The 9977-nt window shown below is 36.6% G+C and overlaps 1 protein-coding gene and 1 pseudogene across 1 annotated transcript; both read left to right on the forward strand.

Moving 5' to 3' along the window:
• The first annotated feature begins 2496 nt into the window (after positions 1-2496).
• On the forward strand, positions 2497-4691 carry LOC127657348 (complement component C1q receptor-like; annotated as a pseudogene).
• A 1860-nt stretch (positions 4692-6551) lies between these two features.
• LOC127657011 (thrombomodulin) lies at positions 6552-9709 on the forward strand. Its single transcript, XM_052145625.1, has one exon. The coding sequence runs from the start codon at positions 7437-7439 to the stop codon at positions 8487-8489; it is 1053 nt and encodes a 350-aa protein (XP_052001585.1). The 5' UTR covers positions 6552-7436; the 3' UTR covers positions 8490-9709.
• The last annotated feature ends 268 nt before the right edge of the window (positions 9710-9977 follow it).

Here is a 9977-nt window from a genome sequence, read left to right on the forward strand (position 1 = left end):
CACCGTTTCTGCACCTTGATGTTTATAATGAGATTATTCGCAAGAGTGCAGCGGAAGAACTCAGTCTGTGAACATGTGTTGAGTGGATTTCTTCTGTGCCGGTGACCTAAATGAATAGTTCCCCAAGAAAGAAAATTCTGTCCTCATTTACCCCCAGATGTGTATGACACATGTGTACTTCCTTTAGCAGAACATGAATGAAGATTTTTGGAAGAACATCTCAGCTCTGTAGGTCTGTAGGCAAATCATTGGGTGCTAAATGTTTTATACACCAAAAAGCTCATATAGTTATAATAGAAGTAAACCATACGACTCCAATGGATTAATTAATGTCTTCTGAAGTGAAACACTTGGTGTGTGTAAGAAATAGATACATTTTTACAACTTTTATTTACAAAAAATGTTTCAAACTGCCTCTTGTGTGACGTAAGAGCGAAAGCCTCCTCTGCATAGATATTCATATGTATATGATACCTTATTAGCAGACGTTCCTCTGGACTGTGATACTGTTTCAACACAAAAGCAGTATATGCAGCGGTCTGAGAAGGAGCTCAGCCTGAGGCATCTCCTCCATTCACTTGCATTCAAACTACTCTCCTTGTTGACCGTTCCAAGATATCGCCGCAGTTGAATGTATGAAAATGTATGAAAGTCTATGCTCTTCTCCGCTACTCAATAATGCGCTTTCATTTCTTGCAGTTCTTGCATGAACTTGCCAACATGTTTACATCACGCAAAAGGGTGCGTGATCTCGGCCCTCGTGAATTTTTTGACATTTTTTGAGAGAGAAAGCCTCCTTTCTCTCTCTCAGGCTCTCCCACTATATTTCCCTCTCCCCTCTCCCTCTCCTTGTCCTACTCATGTTCCCAGGAGGCGGGGAAGACCAGCCGGCAGAAGAACGGCTGAAAGGGCAACACCTCCACTCCAGGATGGGAGGGGTGGGGGATATGTCAGGCCTGTTGGTTCCCCGGCTACTTTTTAAAAATTATGCCGGAAATAAAGAGCCATATATGACACTTTTTTCAGACCTCTACTGTAGAGAACAGTCACATTCTTGAAATATAAATTCAGCATCGTGGTTCATTAAAATGTACTGCCTGGTTCCTCTGCCAAGTATACACTCTTTTTAAATACCATTATATTAGAACATTAAACATGAACAAATCTCCTGATATTCGTATCTTGTTCAACAATGCATAAAACAACACTTAATGTCAACACTTGTTCTCCCCATCTAGTGCCATGCAAAGCATGCTGGAAAATGGAAATCCCCTGCCCAGTTTTATCAATGCTAAGAGTTAGTTCAACAAAAAATGAAAATTCTCTCATCATTCACCCGCCATCTTGCCATCCTAGATGAGTATGACTTTCTTTCTTCATTCTTCTGGGTGAAGTATCCCTTTAACTCCACAAAAAGTATTCATGTAGTTCCAACTGAAATTAATTGAGTACATTTCAATTTGACAAATGTAAATAGATAGAATGCTATAAAATCAAGTTGTGACCAAATGTTCTAGAATCGTGTTGCTTCAGTTCATTTTTATTAAGTAAACTGAACAAGCAGAATGTGTGTGTGTATTGTGAAGCTTTGATATTTTTAAATGGTGAAACAAACAGTTGTAGACATGGCAAGTCAAGTCATTTTTTATTTGCATAGTGCTTTTCACAACATCAAATTTCAAAGCAGCTGTAATATAGTCATGTCTTCGAGTCATAATAGTGCGGTTTATTAAAAAACATGATTGTAAATTGCGCCTTAAAATAAACAATAGAAAATGAATAGAAAATTATTTTTAGACCCCAAGTGAGCAAGCTTAATCCGACTGGGGCAAGTAACACAAAACTTGCACAAAAAATGTTTGTTACTGGGGAAAAATAACCTTGGGGGAAACCAGGCTCACTGTGGGGGCCAGTTCCCCTCTGGCTAAAAAGCATGAATATAATACCAATATTAGTTATTTATGTGTGAAAAATGTGCAATATTTCTGGATATGTGATTTGCAAAGGACAGATTGCTATCAAATACAACACCTAAGTTCTTCGCTGTAGAAGACGATGTGACAGTACATCCATCGAGTGTCAAATTATATTTAAGCGTCTTATTTTTTTAAAGGTTTATGGTCCAATAATAAGTACCTCTGCAAGTGTAGATAATATATTCCAAGAATAAATATTCTGAAGACAATATGTAATCCTAATGACACATAAAACATATCCAAAAAACTTATTTATTTCAAGAAGATGCACAGTTTGACCCAGGTAAATGCAAATGCTTAAAGCTTAAATTTTGGAGTAGTGTCGCATTTTTGAGCCGCCATAGGCTGACATGTCTGGGAATCTAGTCAAAACAATAAGCAACCAGGCAATTGTTTTTGTTGCCAACAGGAACTCACTCTGAGAAGAGACAAATGCTCTAAACAGGATGCATCAGTTTGAGCTAGCCATTTGATTCACCACAGCATTGTTTTTGCACTTGGAAGGAATATTTGTGAATAATAGGTTTTTTCATATTGATGATAGTGACGGTTTGATGCGCTTACTGTTTCTGCTGCTGTCCACTTTTGTCGCTGGCAGGACCAATCGATGATCACAACGTGCATGGCTGAGGCTTGCCTTACATTGCATTTGGTGGAGGAACTTTTTGAAAAATGTCATGAAAACTGTATTGAAAATGGCGGTAATTTGGTCACTATGAGGAATTACAATGAATTAGAGATTGTTAAATCAGCCATTCTAAACTTTGGATAAGACTTGCATTGGCCAAAAGAGGGTGTGCTAATTTTAGTGCAGAGTGACATGGCTTCAAATGGACATCGGAGCCAACAGTTTCCAAATATTCCAACTGGAAAAAGAACCTTTGAGAACGTGCATGGAAAGATGTGTGATCATCATTGTTCAGAGACCATTGCAGCAGGTGTGCGGTGTGAATGTAATGAGGGTTATTATCTGAAGGATGATAAAGTTAGTTGTGCGGTCACAGGCAACTGCGGAAATTCACCATGCTAATCAAAGTGCGTATCGACATCTACTGGGTTTTTATACGCACGTCTGGATGGATTTCAGACAACATCAGCTGCGTTGATACCAATGAATGCTGTCAAAGCATATGCAGTGAACACATGTGTCAACAATCCGGGAAGCTATTTTTGTGAGTGTAAACCAGGTTTCAGACTTTTCACTGGGAAATATGAAGACGTGGATGAATGCACTGAATTCAAATGTGACCAGGGCTGTCTCAATTCACAGGGTTCATTCTCTAGTTACTGTCTTCCAGGTTGCAGTTCATCATCAGACAATAGTGGGACATGCATAGATATTGATGAATGTCTCAATAAGCCATGTGAAGACATTTGCTTTAATACTTTGGGTAGCTATAATTGTTCTTGTAGGCAAAACTTCACTTTAGCTGAAAATGGCATAAGCAAAATTAGCGAGATTTTAGGGGTAGTTGTCGTATGCTAAACGCTTGATTTCTCTAGCAGTGGTTTTGTATTTTGATTTTAAAAGCTTAGTCCAAATGTCTCATTTGAAGAATTTATGTGAATTCTGTCCTCCAAACTTAAATTTCACCATAATAATATGTTGGTATTAGTTTGGTAATCAAGTAAATTATATATTTCACCAAAAAATGAACATTCTCTCATCTTTTACTCACCTTCATGCCATCCCAGATGTGTCTGACTTTCTTTTCTTCTGCAGAACACAAACAAAAGATTTTTAGATGAATATCTCAGCCCGTTGGTCCTTATAATGCAAGTGAATAGTGACCAGACCTTTTATGCTGCCTTTATGAGATTTTAGGAGCTTCAAAGTAATCCATAAGACTCCAGTGGTTTAATCCATATCTTCAGAAGTGATATGATAGGTGTGGGTGAGAAACACATTTTTTTTACCATAAATCTCCCACAAAGGTAAAAGTGAAAGGGGAGATTTACCGTGAAAAATTACTTAAATTTTTATCTAATTTTCACCCACACTTATCATATCGCTTCTGTAGATATGAATTTAACCACTGGAGTCCTATGGTTTACTTTTATGTGGCCATTATGTGATTTTTGGAGCTTCAAATGTCTGGTCACTATTAATTTGCATTGTAAGGACAAACAGAACTGAGATAGTCTTTTAAAAATCTTGTGTTTTTCAGAAGGAAAGTCATACACATCTGGTATGGCATGAGAGTGAGTAAATACAGAATTGTACATTTTGGGTGAACTATCCCTTTAAGTGTGCACTGTTTTTGGGCAAGTTGTCACCAGTGTTGGTATTAGTTACTCAAAATAAGTAATTCGTTACTCAAAATAAATTACTTATTAGTTTAGTTATCGAAAATTTTAATCAGTTACTTTCTAAAACACTTTTCATAGAACAAACGTTGTATTTGTTCAGCTGTCATAATGTATTTTAGGGTCTACATAATATTGTGGTAACAACTTATAATATGGGTCCATTCATTAACATTACGTAGTTAATCCATTAGATATCATGAACCAACAACAGATTTTTTTAAGCTCTTATTAATCTTGGTTAATGTTAGTTTATAAAAATATAATTGTTGATTGTTAATTAATGTAAGATGTTACACAAGTAATTAGTAAAAGTAATTAAATATATTAAATATTTAGGTATTTAGATTATAGTAACTAATTACTTTGTAATCAAATTACACCCAACACTGGTTGTCACATGTTTCATAGGCCTATTTTATAATATTATACAATGTATTAATTACAAATTCAGTTGGCCAAAACAATTCATTTTCGACAAATTCAAATATCAAATTTGATATTTTTGTATTTACTTTGTAAAATTGTTTTAGGTTTAATAATTGTTTAAATTTAGCAGAAAAGCCTATAAATAGCTATTTAATGACAACATGTGACAACACGTCGCTATTGAGGAATGTTGTCACAAAAGGTCAACATGCACTAAATAAACTGCTCACATTTTTTTATAGACTTCTGAAGCAAAGACTTTAAGGTATGTGTCAATACAGAAATTGACAAAAAATAAACCTACCTTGAGAAATATTAATTGGGGCAAAACAGTAAAAAATGTGACAATTCGCCACAGTCTCACCTTTACTTATAGGTCCATGAGCCTAACGAAAAGCTCCAGAACAGTTCACAAACATAAATAAATGTAAAAATGATATTATGTAATTTTTACTCAAATATTTTTGTTTTCTCTCATCATTGTACATCTTTTCTGTTCATTTTACTTGAGCAAATAAAGCAGCCTTAAATAAAGCCCCACCGGCGGATGTCACTGCAGTTCTCTGTGTAAATGTCATATCGATTTAAAGATTTGTTCAAGCAAGATGTCCTTAGTATGTCTCTATGTTTTGGGCAGTGTTGTGTGTATCGGATTACAAAGTAATCAGTTACTGTAATCTAATTACCTATCCACCTTATTCTGCTCTAAACAATGCACGCTGCCATGACGACGACGCCGGTTGTCAACTTCAGGTTCGTAGCGATCGACCAGTAAGTTACTAGCAGCGAGAGAATGAGTTCAGGTTCCACATGTGCTGTTGTTGGTTGTTTTAACATTTCAAAGAAGATAAAAAACTTTTTAGAAACTGAGTGCTTCGATCATATGATTAGAAGGAGAGAATGCCCGTGTCCGGTTCCGTATCAGCTATATTCAATGCCAGAGAGTAGACGTTTAGAGTGGTTAGCTGCGTTAGCTACCTCCGGTTGTTTACATTTTACGAGCTCTACCGGCCTGCTACAAAAATATTTATGTTATCTGTGGGCAGCCTAACCTATATTTTTATGAATAATATGCCCATTATGAGTAAATGTGTTTACATTTTTACAAGCTCCACCGGCCTGACATATTCGTGTTATCTGTGGCAGTCTAACCTACAGCTTTTTTTAGACAATATGCCATTTATGAGTAAATATGTTAAAAACATGGCCATTAATGGTTTATACCTTTGTCCACTAAATGTTACTGTAGATTTAATGCTATGAGTGCTATCGTAATGTGGGCCAGGTAGTTGTTAGCCTGCGCGAGGAAGAGCTTTCATCACCATTTATCATAAGCTTTTACTGTAATGTTTTCAGTGTGAGAAACATGGACAGAGGTTTAACATGTAGCCTATGCTCTTTGATCTGCACGATCTCCCTAATCCAGCAATACATGAACATCCGACAGTCTCTGTTACCCCTGACTGCTGCAGCATAACCCAAGCAATAAGCTTAGGCTGGTTAGCACTTTGACTCCTGTCTACCTCTGCTTTCAAAAATACAGTCTCCGTGCTTCAGCAAAGAAATGCGGCCGACTTTATTACTAAAGAAGTAATTGAAGGCCTCGGTGCTTTTGTAATTTCGCATCTCCTCACGATCTACACCCTCCAAAAAAATAAAATAATGAATCATGTCAATATGGCTAACTCCTGGCCATAGCTTCATGTCATCCACCCAACCTGTCAATTTTGAGGGATGTGGCACTCTGATACGGTCGCCATCACGATCTTTTGTGATTTCATCAGCGGTGTGTAGCCACCTACTAATTCCCATCTTGACAGAACAATTATCTTATACTTTAATAACTACAATCTATCACTGTAGCCTTTACGCGAGTGCTAGCATTCTATGTAAACAAACACTTCAACCGGAAGTAGAAAACCGTTTAGTCAGTTGAACCCGCTATGAATCATGGGAAATAGAACGGGCGAAGAATAAGGTGAATAGTCAAAAAAGTAATATAACACATTACATTTAAAATTCTTGTAATCAGATAACAGTTACTGACTTTCAATTAAAGTAATTCATTTTAAGTACATTACTTGCACTAACATAATATGTAAAATACATTTAAAATATGAATTCATATGTAGGCTTTTAGCGTTTCTGTGACAGCTGAAGGGTGTGCGACAATGAACGAGCAGGATATATAGACATTTTGTATTTGAGCAGAAAACCAAAAACTTTTCTAGGAAATGTTATTTCGAAAGTAACTTAAAAGTAAAATAATTAGTAATGTGATTACTTTTTTAGATGAAGTAATCCGTAAAGTCATCTTTTCAGAGAAGTAATCAGTCATTTGTATTGTCAAATTACTTATTTTGAGTAATTTCCCCAACACTGGGTATAAGTAATCTACAAGCTATATCAAGTTATAACTGTAAGTATATCTTCAAACAAGTGAGTAAATGAATAATGGATGACCACATAGAAGCAGTACCTTTTGAAAATACTACATTGCTTTTGGTTTAAAATCATGAGTTGCTTTCCTCTAAGTATACAGTATATGGGCAGTATAAGCGCAGTACTCTGCATTTGACCAAGTTGACAGTCACACTGGAACATTCCTCAGCTCTATCAGGAGGGGTTTCCTTCCTATGTTTACGTTTATATCGTACATGGGGTTTCTGAACATAGAATATTCAAGCTTTACGCCATACAGTCTCAAGTTAGAATGACAATAGGATGGATTCTTATGGACAAACAATCTTGTTTACCTTGTTCATTTCACCTTGTGTGGGAATGGTACATCACTGTGCTTGCTCAACCAACTTAAAAGACTGCAAAAATCTCTACCAAATGCCAGTGGACTTTCATACGGCTCATGAGAAGTGCAGAGAAGAGGGTGGTCAGTTAATGTCTGTCCGATCGAATAAATCAGATGAAGTTGTCGGCTTTCTTCTTGATAACACGATTGGACATTTTTGGATAGGACTGCATCTCCCAGAGGGGAAGTGTTCGAGTAACGCGATTTCATTACGAGGATATGAATGGACCAGTGGTGGGCAAGGCACGGAATTCTCCAACTGGGGGAGCGAAGAGATAGCGTGCGCTCCACTCTGCGTGTCTATCTCCAGTGACAGAAAATGGATGGAGAGGCCATGCGCAGAAAAGCTGGATGGATTTCTGTGTGAGGGCGATCAAAAAAATCTTTGCACAGGACGTGAGGCATCGAGTGTGACCTTCCTGGACGATGAGCAGTGTCTGTCAGCGCGCTGTGAACATGAATGTACTCCTGTAGCTGTTGGATATATGTGTTCTTGTATGCAGCGATTCCGTCCTAATGCAAGAGACCCACACCGTTGCGATTTCTACTGCACATCAACCGTTTGCGAGGCGATTTGTGCGAGAGACGGGACTATGTGTCGGTGCCCAGATGGATTTGTTTCAAGTGAAAAAAACTGCGAAGATATAGACGAATGCGAATCAAATCATGACTGCGCACAAAAGTGCGTGAACACGATTGGAAGTTATAGATGTGCTTGCTTTGATCCCTTTATTCTCGTTAATGGAACTGAATGCATTCTTAATCCCAAATTTGAATTCACAACACCATCCCATAATTACGTTGTCCGGGGGTCACTGTCGAGCCCAGGGGAGTATGTTGGTCTGATAATATTCATTATAATGGCTGTTTTTGCCGTATTAGTGCTTGTGCATTACTTGCGTGGTCGTAAAGCTGCTGTACAGGAATGCAATCCATCAGATAATGAGTTTCAGAAAAGTGGATCACAGTAAATGAGAGTACCACTATAATATTTTTTTCTGGTTACATTTGTAAATATGCTATAGTGGTAATATACAAGTAGGCTTATGTATATTTGTTAGTTCAGCCATATAAAGACCAAATCTGTAAAATATTTGGATTTACACATGGATTAATTTTTACAGTGCATGCATTATGAGCTCAAATTGAACTGTTATGTTGCACTGGAAGAAAAAAACGAATTGAACATTGTAATGATGTGTTCAAAGTGGTCTTATTGCTTATGGCAATGTCATAGCATTTTCATATATCCATTACAGAATACTGGGCCTCATTCACAAAACTAAAGCAGAATTTCGGTGTAAATGAACTTTTGATGCATTAGCTGGCCATAGCCATGTTACACAGTCCATTGGTTCTTAAAGGCCACATATGTATGTTAAGGTTTGCTGAAAGATGCAATACCTGCCATGATTTTTGTGTTCTCTCGACAACTGTCTTCACACTTAAGTAACATTGCTTTGTTTAGTCCATTTGAAATTGTTTGTTTACTAAATGCAACAATTCTTGAAACAAGTAATTTCGCAATACGAGAACTTTCATTTTGACACCCTTTCAATCTATTATATGTTTTTAAATAACTTTTACATGAAGCGTTTGTAGTCTTACAAAGCAAGAGAGTATGCAAAATTGCTTCACGTAGACACATTAGACCTCAACACTTAACACACAAACCTCAATAACATTGAGAGTCAACAAAACTCATTAAAGGGATAGTTCACCCAAAAATGAAAAATCTCTCATTATTTACTAACCCTCATGCCATCCCAGATGTGTATGACTTTCTTTCTTGTGCTGAACACAGACAAAGGTTTTAGCAGAATATTTCAGCTTAATGCAAGTGAATGTGACCAATATTTTGAAGCTAAAAAAACAAACACATAAAGGCAGCATAAAGATAATCCAAATGAACGTAGTGGTTAAATCCAAGTCTTCAGAGGAATATGATAGGTGTGGGTGAGAAACAATTTAAGTCCTTTTTTTATTTTTTTAATGAGAAAAATTACTAAGTGCACCTCTAACATCCCCACACAGCAGCTATCAGCAACAAACAGCAACATTGTTCAATATGAAGTTGTTCATTCAGTTAGGCTAGTTGGGACAATATTTGGCCTATCATGTGTTTTTTTTTTTTTTTTATGTAGATGCAAAGTAATACACATTTTGTAGTAAAAAAAAAAAAAAAAAAAAACCCAAGCTGGATAAAATGTCATTTTATTTTTTTACAGTGTGTGCTTTAATTTGGAAAATGTATTTCCTGCATTATCTCTTCCATACTGTTACTTTTACTTGTGTTGTAATTATTGCTTGTTTTGTTGCAAGCTTACTGTGAGCTCTTTCAAATGCCTGTGGGAGTATTCTTGTCAGAGGGGTCACATAAATGCACTTTGATAAGAAATCATCTGCAAAACAAATATATAGGAAATTTGAAAAAGTAAAAAAAAGGTAGCCTATTTCTG

The sequence above is a fragment of the Xyrauchen texanus genome, chromosome 16, assembly GCF_025860055.1.
Source record: "Xyrauchen texanus isolate HMW12.3.18 chromosome 16, RBS_HiC_50CHRs, whole genome shotgun sequence".
NCBI lineage: Eukaryota > Metazoa > Chordata > Actinopteri > Cypriniformes > Catostomidae > Xyrauchen > Xyrauchen texanus.